Source organism: Camelina sativa, chromosome 5, assembly GCF_030686135.1.
Source record: "Camelina sativa cultivar CO46 ecotype springtype chromosome 5, ASM3068613v1".
NCBI classification, from domain to species: domain Eukaryota; kingdom Viridiplantae; phylum Streptophyta; class Magnoliopsida; order Brassicales; family Brassicaceae; genus Camelina; species Camelina sativa.
The window spans coordinates 3,343,189-3,359,684 of record NC_141884.1 but is presented as its reverse complement, the minus strand read 5'-3'; the positions used below and the strand labels follow the sequence as shown (position 1 = coordinate 3,359,684).

At 35.4% G+C, this 16,496-nt stretch overlaps 2 protein-coding genes and 1 pseudogene across 4 annotated transcripts; all 3 read right to left on the bottom strand.

Annotated features, from left to right (window-relative positions):
• Positions 1–79: 79 nt before the first annotated feature.
• LOC104785223 (uncharacterized) lies at positions 80–2,575 on the bottom strand (annotated as a pseudogene). The gene is made up of 6 exons (XR_015598283.1): positions 2,307–2,575; positions 2,087–2,158; positions 1,916–1,984; positions 1,641–1,822; positions 1,282–1,491; positions 80–1,144 (listed from the first exon to the last, which is right to left on the bottom strand). The product of XR_015598283.1 is annotated as an uncharacterized LOC104785223 (transcript).
• A 982-nt stretch (positions 2,576–3,557) lies between these two features.
• LOC104785222 (calcium-transporting ATPase 4, plasma membrane-type) lies at positions 3,558–8,890 on the bottom strand. Its single transcript, XM_010510398.3, has 7 exons — positions 8,426–8,890; positions 6,980–7,034; positions 4,973–6,906; positions 4,732–4,887; positions 4,483–4,654; positions 4,095–4,393; positions 3,558–4,011 (listed from the first exon to the last, which is right to left on the bottom strand). Exons 1-7 carry the CDS (start codon positions 8,594–8,596, stop codon positions 3,706–3,708), a joined length of 3,093 nt encoding a protein of 1,030 aa, XP_010508700.2. The 5' UTR covers positions 8,597–8,890; the 3' UTR covers positions 3,558–3,705.
• Positions 8,891–12,039: 3,149 nt separating this feature from the next.
• On the bottom strand, positions 12,040–13,559 carry LOC104785221 (uncharacterized). 2 transcript variants are annotated; one of them, XM_010510396.3, is made up of 3 exons: positions 13,356–13,559; positions 12,770–13,113; positions 12,040–12,479 (listed from the first exon to the last, which is right to left on the bottom strand). In XM_010510396.3, exons 1-3 carry the CDS (start codon positions 13,467–13,469, stop codon positions 12,302–12,304), a joined length of 636 nt encoding a protein of 211 aa, XP_010508698.1. In that variant the 5' UTR covers positions 13,470–13,559; the 3' UTR covers positions 12,040–12,301. The 2 variants fall into 2 exon arrangements, with proteins under 2 accessions (XP_010508698.1, XP_087369194.1); XM_087513068.1 differs by lacking the exon at positions 12,040–12,479 and having other exon boundaries at positions 12,766–13,113; positions 13,356–13,534.
• Positions 13,560–16,496: the final 2,937 nt, after the last annotated feature.

Below are 16,496 nucleotides of genomic sequence, written 5' to 3'. Positions count from 1 at the left end.
TACTGTATCATTTTCTTTATGATCCATGAGAGTTTTGTTTGCTCAAAAAAAAATTACACTAGAAGAAAGAAAACACACATTTTTAGTTACTAAACATTTATCAACTTCATTATCCCAATAAGTATTCTACTTTTAGACTATTTTGAAACACTGCACTCTAAAGCCAAGCAAGCTCCATAGAGTCGAACAAACAAAGAGAAGGACTGTTCTGTAAGGCCTAATGTTAACTATACCAGTGAGATCGGTTATGAGTCCATTCTCTGCTTTGTACAATCGGTTAACTGGGGTTTAGATGATTGGTTAACCGTTGAAGCAGATCTTCTTTCTTGAGCTTATAGTAATGTGTTATTTTCAGCTCCTTTGCTATGCTTCTTAATTCCTTGCCAGTCTTGTTCTTCAACTCACTTACTGATAATGATTTCACCGAGTCACTTACAACATGTCCATCTCTCTGGCTTTTTCCGTCTGTCGAATCCAACAATGAATCTGCATGCTGTGTAGGAACACTTGAACCCCTGATGGTCCCAGATGTCGACTGGGCTGACTTTTTAACTAGATCACTATTGATCTTTCCAGCTCCACCTTGTACTTTCTTCTTGATGTTTGTATTGTCGCTGTTGTTAGACTGTCTCTGCCTCTTCTTGTTAAGGACTGACCCAGGATTCAACAATGCATTACCCTCTGATTTTTTCCGTGCCTCAGTAAGCAAGTTTATGATCAACTCGTCTTTAACAACAGTCTTCACCACGGCTCCAGGGTGTGATTTTTTGCTTCTCGCATCGCATGGGATTTCTCTGCCTTTGTCTGGTTCATCGCACATTTCTAAGAGAGACTCTGTGGTAAAAGGTTCAGAAACAGTTACGATGTCTTGTACGCTATCGCTTTGCTGATGATCCTTCAAAACTTCTCCATCTTCGTTTGTAGCGTTTGACTTCTCCATCACCTTCTCACTAGTCTCTAAGAGCAATGGTTTCAAAGTGGAACCTTCAATATTCTCTCGGCTTATTGCAGATGAAGATTTACTATCGGGAGCTTGTTTTACAGGATCAAACTCAGTAACCAAGGATGAACAAGAATGCTCTTCAGCTTCCTCAATCTTGCTTGCCAACACAGGGCTAGAAGAAGTATCTGCATCTTCCCCAACCTGTCCATCATTAAAAACACACAGCATTTTACTAGAAACATCCAAGCTGCTCATTGAAGGTCTTTAAGAACAAGAAGTTGCATTGAAAACAAGATTCCCATGACAATGGATTCAGAAAAGAAGAAATCTTTACAAACCTCAGCTATTAAAGGATCATTTGCTGCAGTCTCCTGAGGCTTCAATCTTGCCTCTGGCTCTATTTCTTCAGTGTCGTTACTAGAATCTCTGGTCTCAGTAGTTACAACAGTTTGAGCATCACTGACACTAGATGTGTTTTCATCCTCATCAAGAACCGATTTTGAAGAACTTGTATCAGCATTTGGAAGAACGGCACTGAGAGTCTTGTCCTGTAAAACAACATAACAAGTTAACACTCCTACTCAATCTGTATAACAACATAACAAGTTAACACTCATACTCAATCTTTAAAACAACATAACAAGTAACTCCTACACAATCTATAAATAAACAAAATCAAATATTAAAAGTCTCTTACAGAATCAGAAGAAGAGCCTATAGGATGCTGCGAGTCACCACTCCCAGAAGAAGCCGTATCATTCTGAAGCGAGAGTGAATCCTTGTCAAGTTCAACGATCACAACATCTTGCTTCTTCTCGTTCAATATCCGCCACACTAGCTCACAGTACCACTCGTTCTGAAAATTCTCTTCGAGCACATCTAAAAAGCCAAAAAAGGAAGGAACTTTTCTCAAAGACAATCACAGTGATGATACGAAAACAAAAACAAGTAAAGCAAAAAATACATGAGTACCTGTTCTGTAATCAAACCAAAATTCACAACCACGCAGTGTCTGCTTACGAAAAGTATCGTCTTTCACAACTACACAAGATGTAAATTATTAAAAAAATCAAAACTTTAAGCATCAGTCAGACAGTCACACAAGGAAAGAAACAGTAAACAATTCAAACAAGCGAAATTTACCAAATGGAGGACCCCAGAGATCATCATCATCATCATCCATGGTGGTCACAACAGTAAACCGCAAAATTCATCCTGTCAAATTAAAATAAAAAAAACCAACCTTTTTCACACCCACATTCCCACAATTCAGAAGTAAGAAACAAAAAAAACAGTGAAATCTATCTTTAACCCTCGAAATCAAAATGCAAAGAAAAAAAACCACTGGATGAGTAAACCATACCGAGAAAGAAGAGCTTCTTCTTAGTCGATGGATCTTTAAGAATCTCAGAGATAAAAAGCGTGTTTTTTTCTAGGGTTTGGAGAAGAGGTCGGCGAGAGAATTTAGGAAGAGAGAGAGAGAAAAAAAAAAAAAAAAGGCTGGCAGTGAAAGCGACGAACACTCTTCTGCAAAAATATAGAGAGAGTAGAGTGTGTAAAAGAGTAAGAGAGAGAAAGGTCGGTTGAAACGGTGAACGGGGATGCTACAAATGGATAACCCAACGGTGGCGCGTGTACCACTCCAAAAAAATTAAAGCCGTTTTATAATGAGTTAAACCGGAAAATAATCTTAACCGTCAGATTTGTTGACTTTTTGTTTGACCATTGTCTTTGTTGGTAAAATATGTTAGTCTGTGTTCGAGTTTACTGTACGCTTCACTGATGATGGTTTTTTTTCAATCCGACGGTTAGGACTAAATGACGAGTCAAAAGATGGCCAGAATCGTAATAAAGTGTAAGACCGAGGGTGTCCCCACGAAACTTCGAAGATACGCTTTTTTTTTTATTATTTGACATCTGAGAGTGACGTCCGTACAGTTTTATTTTTGCTTTTCCAAAGATTTTTATAAACGTAACCCAAAGTTCTTAACTTATAGTTAGAGGATTATGAAAAGTGTATTAAGTATTATCATTATGCTTATGCATAATTTCTTACTTTCCAAAAAGCATATGAAGCAAAAGTTGGTGTTTCTTTTCTTTCTTTCTTTCTCTCAACCTTTATTTGACGTTTTTATCTACGTGTGTGTGTGTATACAGCAAATAAAGCTATTCGATATACGTTGATGTGAGAGTATTTTATATGCTATGTGATTTGATTTAACATGTCATCTAGAGAATAACATGTCATTCTCTTTTACAATTCAATGAATACGCGTTTTTTTTTTTTTTTTTTTTTTTTTTTTTTTAACTTTACGTGTAGGTGTTCTTCTATTTGTAAATTATAGGCTTCACCTTTACGACAAGGAAAGATAATGATGTATATACATATCACATTACCTAAAAGGCTATAACCGTAGATGTTTATAGGATACGAAAATAGTAGATGTCAATTGTTGTCATTGTCACAAACGAATCTTGTCAATATAGTCAATAGACTAATCACATTACGTATTTAGTATCTACTAAATACTTCTAACAACGTGTTTGTTTAATGGCGTTCAACAGCAGCGAGAGTTTACATTACAACCACAAGTTCGTATAGAGAGGATTGGAATAAGTGAAAAAACAAAATTTTCATTCGTGGTAAAAGAAATAAGGATGTGCAGTGCCAGTAGTATCCAAATAAGCAGAAAACTTACATATTTGAAAATCACTATGTGGATAACAAAAAAAAAGAAAAAGATGAACATATAGAAACGTTATCAGGCAGAGTTGGAAGAAGAAGGACCAGAAGGAAGCAGGTCGTAGCCATCGTGATGGTCACAAGACTCCACTGGTATGCATTTGAGGATGACGGCTACAATCATACTCAATGATCCTATCAAGATTGATAATAACCAATGTTGCCAGCTCAGCGGAACGGTGCTAGCAAATGCTCCAAGAAACTCCACTATGACCACTTGGAACACTACCGTCACTGTCATTACCCATGTGAAGACCCAGCTATTGAACATTCCTTTGAACACATTTATCTTCTCTATCTCCCGGCTATTGATCTCATTGAATACCTGTTTTTGCATACCATTTGATATATCATGTTACTTATTCTTTATATAAGAGTTGAGTTAGTGTTTTTGTTTCAGAGCGGTACCTGGCAAAAGACAAAGGAGTTGAAGATGACTGTGTTGAGAACGGCTGTGGAGTCAGGGCCATCGAGTTTGAGAATTGACTTGCCTGCGAAATTGAGAATTCCCAAGACAATCAACTGGTAAACGCTTTGACCTGCGATGTTTCTCCACATGGTTTTGGTGATGAAGCTAGCAGTTCTAGCGATTGGTGCACGTTTCATTAAACCTTCATTGGGAGGTTCTGTTGCTAGAGCCAATGCACCAAGTGTGTCCATGATCATGTTGACCCAAAGCAGTTGCACAGCAGTGAGTGGAGCAGATCCTGGATTAAATAAGAAACCAAAAGAAACAGTTATTATATATGACCAAATAATAGAAGAAAGACAGTGTCTGAATGTTGTCTGATGGTACCTGTGATGCAAGCAGAGACGAAGTTGATGATCAGAGCAACAACATTAACAGTTAGCTGGAACTGAACAAACTTCTGAATGTTTATATATACAGCACGTCCCCATCTAGCGACATTTACTATTGTTTTAAAGTTATCGTCCATGATGATCACATCAGCATTCTCTTTTGCAACCTGCATATTTCGGGAACGTTAAATCTCAAGTCTTTTTGATTAACCAAACCAGTATTAAGAGAATAACTAGGGGTTACCTCTGTTCCAGCTATTCCCATTGCAAGTCCAATGTCTGCTTCATGCAATGCAGGAGCATCGTTTGTCCCATCCCCAGTCACTGCAACTACCTCTCCAATTTTTCTCAAGTTGCTGACTAAAGTATGTTTGTCCAGTGGCAGAGACCGAGCCATTACCTGAAGGCAGAACCAAGGAAATTTTAATATACTTAACATTTTCAATAGGATAACAATTCATTCTAGCTACCATATATCAAAGAACCTGAATTTTGGGGATAATGTTCCTCATTTCGTGAGGAGACAAATCCCGGAATTCTGAACCTTCTATAGCTAAACCTCCTTCAGTAAATATGCCACATTCCTTAGCAATTGCTTTGGCTGTGCTTATGTTATCTCCAGTGACCATACGGACAGTGATTCCAGCAGCTTGACAAGTCTGAACGGCTTCCCTAACACCCGGACGTACTGGATCTTTGATACCAACAACTGCTATCATTGTGTAGCCTCCATCAGGGAGATCTCCACTAGGAGCTTCATCTAGATCTTTGTAAACCAAGCAGAGAGTCCTCAGAGCCTCTGAAGCAAAACCCTCTATGATATCAGAGATACTCTTAATCCGTTCTTCAGTCAGTGGAACAGATTCTCCACTCGAGTCCACAACATTCTCGCACATTTTCAACACTATTTCAGATGCTCCTTTGCAGAAAGCTCGTGCACCACCTCTAGGAAGAGCTATAAGAACAGACATTTTCTTCTTGTCTGAATTGAACGGCTCAATCTTGAGTATCTTATGCTCTTTGCGTTGTGCGCCAAAATCACCACCTAAAAGCAAACCGAATTCGAGTATTGCTCTTTCCGTTGGGGATCCTAGGATTTGAGTGTTTCCATCTTTATCCTTAACAACTTCAGAACCAGTGTTCTGAAATATGCCCTGCAAAAGAATACTCTGAACTTCTTCTGGTAGTTCTAACTGAAAGCCTTCTCCACTTCCCTCTTGCCTCTCTTGAACTTTATCACAGATCCATACTTTGTTGACCACCATGTGATTAGTAGTCAAGGTCCCTGTCTTGTCAGTGCAGATGCAAGTAGAAGAACCCATAGTCTCGCATGCAGCAAGATGCCTCACAAGTGCCCTGTCACTCATCAGCTTCTTCATAGCAAATGCCAAACTTAAGGTCACTGCTAGAGGTAAACCTTCGGGTACGGCAACGACAATGATAGTTACAGAGATTGCAAAGTAGTCAAGTAGCGTCATTGCATCTTCAGATGACCAGTTGGTGAAGCTACCAGATGTTGCTTTCTCCAAGACAAACCTTATGCACAATACCAGAAACGTAAGCACAGCAAAGCTTAGACCAATCTTACCAATTATTGTTGCAACCCCATTGAGCTTCACCTGCAGAGGAGTCTCATCTTCTCCACCATCAACCAGCGTCTCCATCAACTTTCCCCACTCAGTCCTCATACCAACTGACGTCACCAGCATTTTTGCAGAACCGTTTTGAACTTTGGTTCCTGAAAGCAGAAAAGGCTTCTCTCTACTCACATGTGACGGTTCACTCTCGCCCGATAAGCTTGACTCGTCTATCTCCAAGTTGTATCCAGATATAAAAATCCCATCAGCTGGAACTTGATCCCCAATAGATAGATGAACTACATCTCCAACGACCAAATCATGAATGGAGATTTCTTGTCTGTTCCCATCTCTGGTGACCTGTACAATAATCTTCTTCTTCTCTCGATCCAAGTCTCTGAACTGCAAAGATTGCTTGTAGTCGCTGATCGCAGTAACCATGACAACCAAGAGTATACTTAGCAAGATCCCCGTCCCATCATACATTCCCTGTGGAAATCCTTCTGTGGCAACACCCACGCCTATTGATACTACAGCGCACACCATAAGGATGATAAGGGTTATGTCATGGAGCGCTTCCCAAACAAACATAAAGAAAGATCTGGCTGGTTTCTCAGTGTAACGATTTTCTCCATATATCTTTTCCCTGGTAGGAACTTCACTCGAACGAATGCCTTCAGAGAGAGATACAGATACTTTCTTAGCAATTTCTTCAACTCCACCTTTGTGTAACAAGCTCTTAGTGTCATTTTTGCGAACCATAGATGAAAGTTCATCTGCTTCAATAGAGAATCCGGCTCCCTTAACCTCATCACTGAGCTTGTATTCCGGCCTAGCAACAGCTACAGAAAAGAAAAGTTAACATCACCATATAAACTCAGTCACCATATAAATCTAGTAGCATGCATATCTTACCATCGATGAATTGAAGAGCTGCCTTTTGAACGTAGAAAGCAACTCGGATCTTTTCCTGATAATGAGTAAAGAGAGTGAGGTAACAGATAAATTAAATCACCACAACATGCAAATCTTTGGTCATATAGGAAACTGAAGAAGAACAAATCCATTGCTTGCTTAATTTTCATTATGTTTTCTAAGATAGTAGGTTTCTGCAAGACTGCAACACCATTGGAACGTCAATTATATCACTGATCTCATCTTACAAAACACAACTAAACCTATTGTAGCCAAGATATCTAGGGAACCAGGATTATTAATAGCATCTAAAGTGCTAATCAGTCCCCTCACTTTAAGATCTGAGTTTAAGAATGGAAGCTACAATCCCTTTCTTTTATTCAACAGTTGGGCTATAAAACATTTTGCTTTATTTAAAACAGACTAAAAAGTGATTCAATTTCAACGCTAGAAAAAAAAAAAAAAAAGAGACCAAAAGGGAAAAAGAAGAAAAGACAATGAGCTCTCATCATATCCAAAAGAATCCCAAAAATGCTTCTTTATTAGGTTTGTGCAAGTGGGGAGAGAGAGAATAATGGTGATATCTCTGTTTCAGAACCTTACGAATAGACACACTAGGCGAAGTTTCCTTGTAACTTAAGTATAGCAATTGCACACAAGAAGTCAAAGAGTCGTACTCGTACATAAGTCAAGAACTAGATAATAAATTGAAGGAAAAAACAAAAAATGCTAATTATAGATGAAAAAAAAAGGCACAAGTATTGAAAATAGAATTCGTCCTTTGGTGTTTGGATTCAGTCGCAAAAAGAAGAGTTAGAAACTAAATAAAAGGGTCAGACTTTTTTTTTCGTGGCCTCTCAAATTGGCTCATCCTTGTTAGTAAGCTAACGACAAGAAAGCATCCATATGTAAAAAAACACAGTAGAGGACACTAGTGAGAAACTATACAACTTAGATGTCATTATCATATGTGTGGTTGGCAATTAAAATATTGGTTTCCCTAAATTGAATATTACACAAAGATAACGACGAAACAAATAATACATCCCAACTTATATATTACGTTATGATTAATGACCCAAAAAAAAAAAGATAACACATTTGTACATTTATACTATGTCATTAAGATACAAATTAAACAGTTTTATAATAATGCTTTCTATTTGCACCAAACAAAAAAAAGACTTTCAAGAAAGTGTAGAAAAGATACAAAGCAAAAAGATGATTAGACATTGAGTTTTTTTTTAATTAAATCCTTAATTCACTCAAAAGTGGTTTTAACTTTTCATCACTATGAGTTTGAGTTTTCATGAAAAAGGAAAAGTCTCCTCGTAAAACTATACTTAAACTTTTTATGCTATCTCCGTCGTTGTTTATGAACACGACGCCGTCACGAAAAAAAACAGAACTCGAATAACAAAAAGATGAGAAAAGAAAAATTGGAACCTGGATCTGGTGTCTCTTGTTCTCGTAGTCAGCAAGCTTATCGAGATCCCGGATGTTACGAAAACGACGAGTACGGTTCTTCACGATAGAGACGGACGACCTCCATCTCTGTCGAGCTTCTAGCGACGGGTTCTTCGCGTCCACCTCGAAATCCCGTAGCAAATTAGACATTGTATAGATTAAACTTCGCCGGCGCGAAGTCAGCTGAGAGAGTCTGAGACTGAGAGAAAGAGAAAGAGGATTGAGCTACGGATTGGTTTGAGAGAGTAGTTGCTTTTATTGGATTACTCAAACCCGACCCGAATTATATGCTCCGATATAGAGCCCATATATTCAAATTTCATTTTTGTCTCATTCGTGATTTCGGATAATTGATCCGACCCGGTCGAATATTTATATTTTACAATTTGGTCCACATACATGTTTGTGTTGTGATAATATTTTTTTTTTTTGTATGTCTTTATCAAATTTGTAAACCTCAAAGATCTCTATGCTTTATAATTGTTTATTTTTTACTAGTATCTATGTATGATGCTATGTCACGTGAGTAGATTACAGATTCACAATTATATACATTTGTGTTTCCGAGAATAATTAAACAAACTACAAGTAGTACACACATTATAGTATATTTCTACTAAGATATGATTAGGCCGGTTATACAAATTGAAGTACTATATGATGTTTGGACTTTCCATTTGCACATCACACATAATCAAATTACAAATTGTCAAACATTCGGCAGCTTATTTAAACTAATCACATTATAAAAAAAATAGTAATTGATTGGTTAGGAAAAAAAACATGTTGCTTTATTGTATTCAAATAATGGATGGATTATTAAAAAAAAAACCACTAAAAGGGGAGTGAGATGCGCCGCCTCGACTGTGGAGGAACCAGAGCACTTGACGCTGCCGTGCTACGAATTTTTGTTCTCATTTCCCTTTTCAGTTTTTGGTTCGTAAAGACTTTTCATATTATTCCTTTTTCTCTCACTTTTAAACTTTTTAGGCATATCTTTGGATTAAAAGTCAGATTTTTTCTTAGTTTATATTTGTATTATGATTTAAGTATTGATTTAAAAAAAACAAATACATGAATGTAGAGGTCGATCACTATTATCTCAGGACTAATCGTCTGTAATAAGATCAAAGCTCAAACCAACCTTTGCTTGAATATCCAAAACCATACAAGATTTTGGGGTCCCATTTGTTGGAAATAGTATAAAACAGCTAACATGTATTTTGTCGGTAAAACATCCAATTGCAAGGACTCTCTTTTAGCTAAATAAATAGCCTAATCATGCTACTCCCAAGGCATTTTATCATTGCAAGAACATTCCAAAATTACAACAACAAAAAAGAAAAAGAAGGTGAAAAGAAATAAGCTTATGGGGCAAACACACACTCAAGGCTTTGGACTTGGAGAATGTGACATTGTTGATTCAAGCTTGCGTAACCAGTTAACATACTGATCCTGCTCCTTCTTGTTCAGGTGACACAAGAGGAAATTGGTTAGGTCTAAATCATATCGGTTAAAAATCGAACCAAACCGAAACGATTTCCATTAGGTTAACCGAATCAAACCTAACTCATTTTAAAAATATGTTTTACCGGAGAATCGAACCTGGTCCACAACAAACATGAGCATGAATTGTGGCCACTGCGCCACGTCGAAAATTTAACAAATTCATACGTGTTAATTTATATAAGATAATAACAATTAAACTATAAAACCAAACAAATAGCATATATGTTTAGACCAAAATACCAAAATATATTAAATAAACCAAATATCTAGAAGTTTTAGATATATTTGCTAACTTCTTTCCTTACTAGTCAGTTTTTAATATTTTTGATATTTTTTCATTAACTGATTTGAATTTAATGATATATTTGCTAAAATGATTATTTTGTGTGGACTTCAATTAAAAAATTATATATCTATATATCTATATAATATAAATCAATGTTTGATCCATTTTCATAAAGAGAATAAACTATCCTCATGACCAATGTAAATCTCACTAATTGACCATTATAATATAAGAAAATCTAATTTTATGTAATACTAAAATTTGATATATCACCACCAAAATGAGCAGCAAATTTGTATTAGCCAGTTTAGACTAATCACCAAAACATATATTCCACTCCCTCCGTTCCTAATTGTACTTGAATTTTTTTTTGTGCACCAAATGTACTAGTATATGTCTTTTTCTTAGTTCAATTTCTTTGTTATTTTAGTGTTGAACAAGATTATATATATATATATATTATTACATCAAGATTATATATATATAGATATATTATTACATCTAGAACTGCGAGAGTTAAATGTTAGATTTAAATTTTGTTAAATAGGATTAACTTAAGTAAACTATGTGAAAAACAGTTCCATTATTTATACATATTAGACCAACAAAATTCTGATGCCTCCTACTCTACTTTATTTTAGGATAACTCCACCTGATTTGTTTTTTCTTGGTCGAGGAGGGAGGATAATCTCGGATCTTTCAATCCCTAGAAACACACAAAAAAAAAAGAATGGATTCATACAACAGTTTCGCTCAGAAATGCGGAAGCATCAAAACTGATTTACATAGGATGGCGAATCAGACCCAAGGTAGAGGAAGGGTAGCAGTGTTGGCATACCACGGACCAACGGATCGAAGAGTGATCCATGGCGTACCCAGGTCAGCATCTCCCTCTCCCTCTCAACAGAAACAAAATCGGAATTCTGTATATTATAATGTCAGAATAAGCTAGAATCTAAGGCTTTTAGATATTCTAAATTTTAGATGTTCTAAATTTTATGTTATTGGAATTGAATTTGTAATATTTAAAAAATATTATTAACAATAAATTACAAATACAAAGACAAATTCACTTATACACATGACATACATAAATTCGAATTTATGAATAAATAATATCAATTGTTGTATTTTAATAGTCAATCAAACTATCAAAATGTAAATGATGGATATCTAGAAACTTAAAACTTAAAAAAAAAATGTAGCTATCTTTACGCCATGTTACAAAATATTTTATATTATTATAGTTTGAAAATACAACATCACAATTGTTTATAGATATGAGCTTTAGCAAAAACGTACATTATTATATTAACATATATATCTATATATATGTGTAAATTTACATTATTATTAATTTATGATATTATTGGGACCATGTTGTACATGAGAATTTCAAAAAAAAAAAAACCGATTTCCATTAGGTTAACCGAATCAAACCTAACTCATGGTAAAAACATGGTTTGCGGACACTGCGCCACTTCGAAGATTTAACAATTTCATACGTCTTAATTTATATAAGGTAATAACAATTAAACTATAAAACCAAACAAATAGCATATATATAGTGAGATGCGCCGCCTCGACTGTGGAGGAACCAGAGCACTTGACGTTGACGCTGCTTTTCAGTTTTCGGTTCGTAAAGACTTTTTATAGTATACCTTTTTCTCTCACTTTTTAAATTTTAAGGCATATCTTTGGATAAAAAGTCAGATTCTTTTCTCAGTTTATATTTGTATTATGATTAAGACAACAAATACATGAATGAGGGTATGGTTTATGTACAGATCGATTACTATTATCTCAAACCAAGCTTTTCCTTGAACATTCAAAAGCATACGATTTGGGGTCCATTTGTTGGAAATAGTCTAAAACAGCTAACATGTATTTTGTCAATAAAAATATTCCCTCCCTCAAAAACATCCAATTGCAAGGACTCTCTCTTTTAGCTAATAATGCTACTCCTAAGGCATTTTACCATTGCAAGAACATTCCAAAATTACAACAACAGAAAAAAAAAGAAGGTGAAAAGAAGAAATAAGCTTATGGGGCAAACACACTCAAGGCTTTGGACTTGGAGAATGTGACATTGTTGATTCAAGCTTGCATAACCAGTTAACGTACTGATCCTGCTCCTTCTTGTTCAGGTGACACAAGAGAAAATTGGTCAAGTCTTCACTTATTCCCTTGGATATTAGATATCGCCGTAGTTCATAACATAGTTTAAAATCTACTGGCCTACAAAGAAGAAAACAACATCGGTCATTGATATCAAACAAGCTACATATAACCAATAACAGTCTGCTTCTTTCTTTGTCGATACATATGATAGAACAACTACTCCAAGCAAAAATGTAACCAAATGCTTTGAGGTTTCGATGAAGTAACTAACTAACAAGTTCAACCTAAGTTGTTAAACCGAGAAAAATGCCACTTTTAGATGAAATTGTAAGTCTGCAATGCTAATTACAAGTGTAATTAGAAGAGCTCAATCTAGCAGTGAGGGGGAGAAGGATATAATGATTCACCTGAGGAAGTTATCTCTATAAGTAGAAGAAGGAGCAGACACTAGAGACCGAGTAAAGCAGGCTCTCTCGACGTCGAAATGAGAACATCCAGATCCTGTTTCGTAAACGCGGCAACCAAAATGCAAGATAGAGCTGAGTGCAGGCTTTTTGATACACACTTTGGCAAGAGCTTCCCTAGGAAACACTAGATCATCATCATCTTCTATTATTATTGGTTCTGGCTTCAGTAAAGCAGAGACTACAACCTCCTCCCCTGAATCAAACTCTCTCCTCAGAACAACATCTTGGCTCTCAGGAGAATCCCATTCCAGTTTGAAATCTCCAAGAGAACCAGTCTCAGCACCCTATATATATAATGTATGTACTTAGCTTTTAACAATTGAAAATCCTAGGGTTTATGTGATTCAACATCGAATACTCTAATGTCACTCAATCCAGAAAAGAACAATAAAAATGAAATTGGAACTGATAATAGAGTCAGATCAAACTAATGTTGAGCACCATTTTGATCGAAAACTCAACCGAGACTATATACACTGAGGGTCTGAGACACAAAGGAGAAGAAGAAGGAGATAACAAACTATACCTGGAAACGAGGGTGAGAGATTTCGTGACGAATTTCAGATTGGAGGATCTTCACTAAACCACCATCTTCAACAGCTTTCAATCCTCGTTTCATAATCGGATTCAACTTCCTCATCTCTCTCTCTCTCGAGTCTTTTTTTTTTTTTTTTTTTTACTATTTCCCCAAAATTAGCTTCCCTCAATCTGCAGAACACAAGAATAGGGACTAAAACGTGGTCCGGTTCGGTTTTCTTCAAGAATAGACATTCGGTTATCACCGAATTTCAGTAAACCGGAGTTTAAAAACGAATTCAGTTACTTGCGTAAATCATGTAATTAACAATTAATTCCATCAAATCATACAAAACCTTATGTCCATTAAATCATAAGCTTCTCCCCTATTGGACCGAACCGGGATTAGTGAACAATAACCGATTGGATAGTTGAAAATAACTGAACCGAATCAAACGGCATTCATGTTAAAAATATGCTTTTCCCAAGAATCGAACTCTGAATCCTCTACAAACATGACCGAACTGTGCCACTTCAAAGATTTAGCACCAATAGCATATATATTTAGACCAAAATATCAAAATATTTTAAATAAACCAAATATCTGAAATTTTTAGATATATTTGCTAACTTCTTTGCTTATTAGTAAGTTTTTATCTAATCCTCACATTTTATGAGTTAGTTTAGTAATTAACCTCTTAATTTGGGTCAATCTAGTTGTTCTCCCTATTTTATATTCTATATTTTTTGTTTTGGTATTTTTTCTGGTATTGTTTTACTACTTATTTCATCAGAGGAGTAAAGAAGTCAACGACAGAAGAAGAAAAACGGCAACACATAATAAGACAAGGAGTAAAGAAATCGATATAGTTAAAGGTGTAATTAATTCGAAGTATAGTCATAGAGAGGTTTGTGAAAATGATGACTTTCGTGTTGTATAGATGGAACCATTATTCTTGATTTTTCTCTAGCTATTGTTTGAAATGGTGTCATCTTTTTGTCCATATCTAACAAATTGAGAGTTGTAAGATCAGAAACCATTCCATTTATATATTGTCGTCAAGATGATGTAAGAAAGCGTGGTTAATTAATTACACTTTTTAACAAAAAGAACAAAAAAAAGTATAGTGGGTAACAATTATAAAGATGATTCCATTAGGAAAATGCATTGGAAAGGTTTTTTTTTAATTGGGTTTAAGACTTTAGGACAATATGATTAAGAGCTCTGTTTCACCATATCTTCGTCAACGAGAAAAAAATGTGATTAATTGGATATACTATGCCATCAATTAATTTATCTTTTAATTTAACGCTTCAGATCTGTATAAATTCAGTTTTGATTAATTTTTTAAAAAATGATAAGATAATTAATTTTAGTTAAATTTAAATTTATATCATTTTATTTTTAGACAATACCAATTTTTTTTATCAAAATCCACTATATATCAGTATATCATAACTTACGCAAAACATGACATGTTGTAAAACTATTTACTTATATTACAGAATATAATACTAACAAATTTATGCAACCATTTTCCCCCAAAAAAAAAAAAAGGAAGAAAAGAAAAAGGAAACATATATATTTTTACTGAGAAGAGCTAATACTATTACAGTACTTTTGTTGTTTTACGATTTACTTACCTTTTATTATTGATAAGAATAATTCTTGGTGAGAAAATAACCAGAAGATATTTAATGTTTAATTTAGTTTTATATGTTTTAATACTATATTTATTGTTAGTGATAGTATTTAAAGCTCAAATTTGTTACTTAGATATTGTTTCCTGTCTTAATGGATTGTTGATATAATTTTTGATTCAATGATCCGAATATTGATTACATTTAGGATTTATAAGTAGAATGAATAATTGTTAATATTGTTTTAGAGAATTTTAGGATTTTTGTTTTAAAATATGATTATTATGGTTTTTTCAAAAACTTTAAAGGAAAACAGAATATCGTTGTAAAGATATTTTAGAAATTTTTGGTATTAGTTATTGGTTTTTTTACAATTTTTTAAAGATACTATTGTAAATAATTTTTTAATAAGTAAAACTAAAATGGTATAGCACAAAAATGTTAATATATATAATATATATATATATATATATATATTTTATTGAGAAAGAGCTAATACTTTATACTTTCGGTGTTTTAACAAATTTAATTACTTAGGTGAAACCTAATTTTACTTTTTACTTTGTTTCCATATAAACTATCGGATACATCCCTATCAACAATGAAACCCTAGCGGCTCTAAGAGCCCTATATTTATAGAGCCCAATATTTATATTAGCGTGTAGCTCTAAATTTCTTCAGCAGCAGAAATCGCTAACGTTCCTTGGTCATGGCCCCTCCGGCTCGGACGGACGATGTGCATACACTCAAGCGAGATATCAAGCAGATGGCAACGGCGGTGCAAGCTCTCGCCATCCAGAAAGAGGAGGATTACATCAATGTCCAGCCAGAAGAAGTGTGCAATAATGAATATAACCCGTTTGCAGAAGAGCCGTGGGAGCAAGGGTTCAAGTTTGAACTTCCGGAGTATCATGGCGGACAATCGGCGGAAGAGTTTCTCGATTGGATCTTTGCGGTCGAGGAGACTCTTGAGTTCAAAAACGTACCTTTGGAGCGACGTGTTCCCATGGTTGTGATGCGGTTCCGTGGAACAGCCGCAGCTTGGTGGTCGCAACTAAAGGCAGCGCGCGCACTGTCGGGTAAACCTAAAAACATGTCATGGGACAAGCTGAAGAAGAAGATGCGTAAGATGTTCTTACCATTCAACTACGATGAAATGATGTTCCAACGCTTGCACATGTTGCGACAAGGAGAGGATTCAGTAGAAAAATATTCCACCCAATTCTTTTCCCTTTTGGTGCGTGTTGATCTGCAAGATTCGGACCAGCAAATAGTGGCTCGTTTCGTTGGTGGCTTGCGGAAAAATATCCGAGACCATCTTTACTTGCTGAACCCTCTCACTATTGCTGAAGCTCGTCAACAGGCTCTCGCCGTGGAAGCTCGTCAAAAGGCCGGGTACGACAAATATGAGTTTGTATGGTGTTTAATTCCTGGCTGCGTGCCATTAGCTTTTTGTCTTTTGCTTTTTGCTATTCAATAATGTTCGAAAAGCATGAAGAAAAACAAGAAG

Bases quoted from the DNA above. Each gene is read 5' to 3' on its own strand.
- LOC104785221 (XM_010510396.3), bottom strand. From the start codon at position 13,469: ATGAGGAAGTTGAATCCGATTATGAAACGAGGATTGAAAGCTGTTGAA. The intron at 13,114-13,355 runs GTATAGTTTGTT...TTATATATATAG, and splicing joins TCTCTCACCCTCGTTTCCAG to GGTGCTGAGACTGGTTCTCT. The intron at 12,480-12,769 runs GTGAATCATTAT...TCTTCTTTGTAG, and splicing joins TATAGAGATAACTTCCTCAG to GCCAGTAGATTTTAAACTAT.
- LOC104785222 (XM_010510398.3), bottom strand. From the start codon at position 8,596: ATGTCTAATTTGCTACGGGATTTCGAGGTGGACGCGAAGAACCCGTCG. The intron at 7,035-8,425 runs GTTCCAATTTTT...ACTCATTATCAG, and splicing joins ACAAGAGACACCAGATCCAG to GAAAAGATCCGAGTTGCTTT. The intron at 4,888-4,972 runs GTTCTTTGATAT...TTCTGCCTTCAG, and splicing joins ACATTATCCCCAAAATTCAG to GTAATGGCTCGGTCTCTGCC.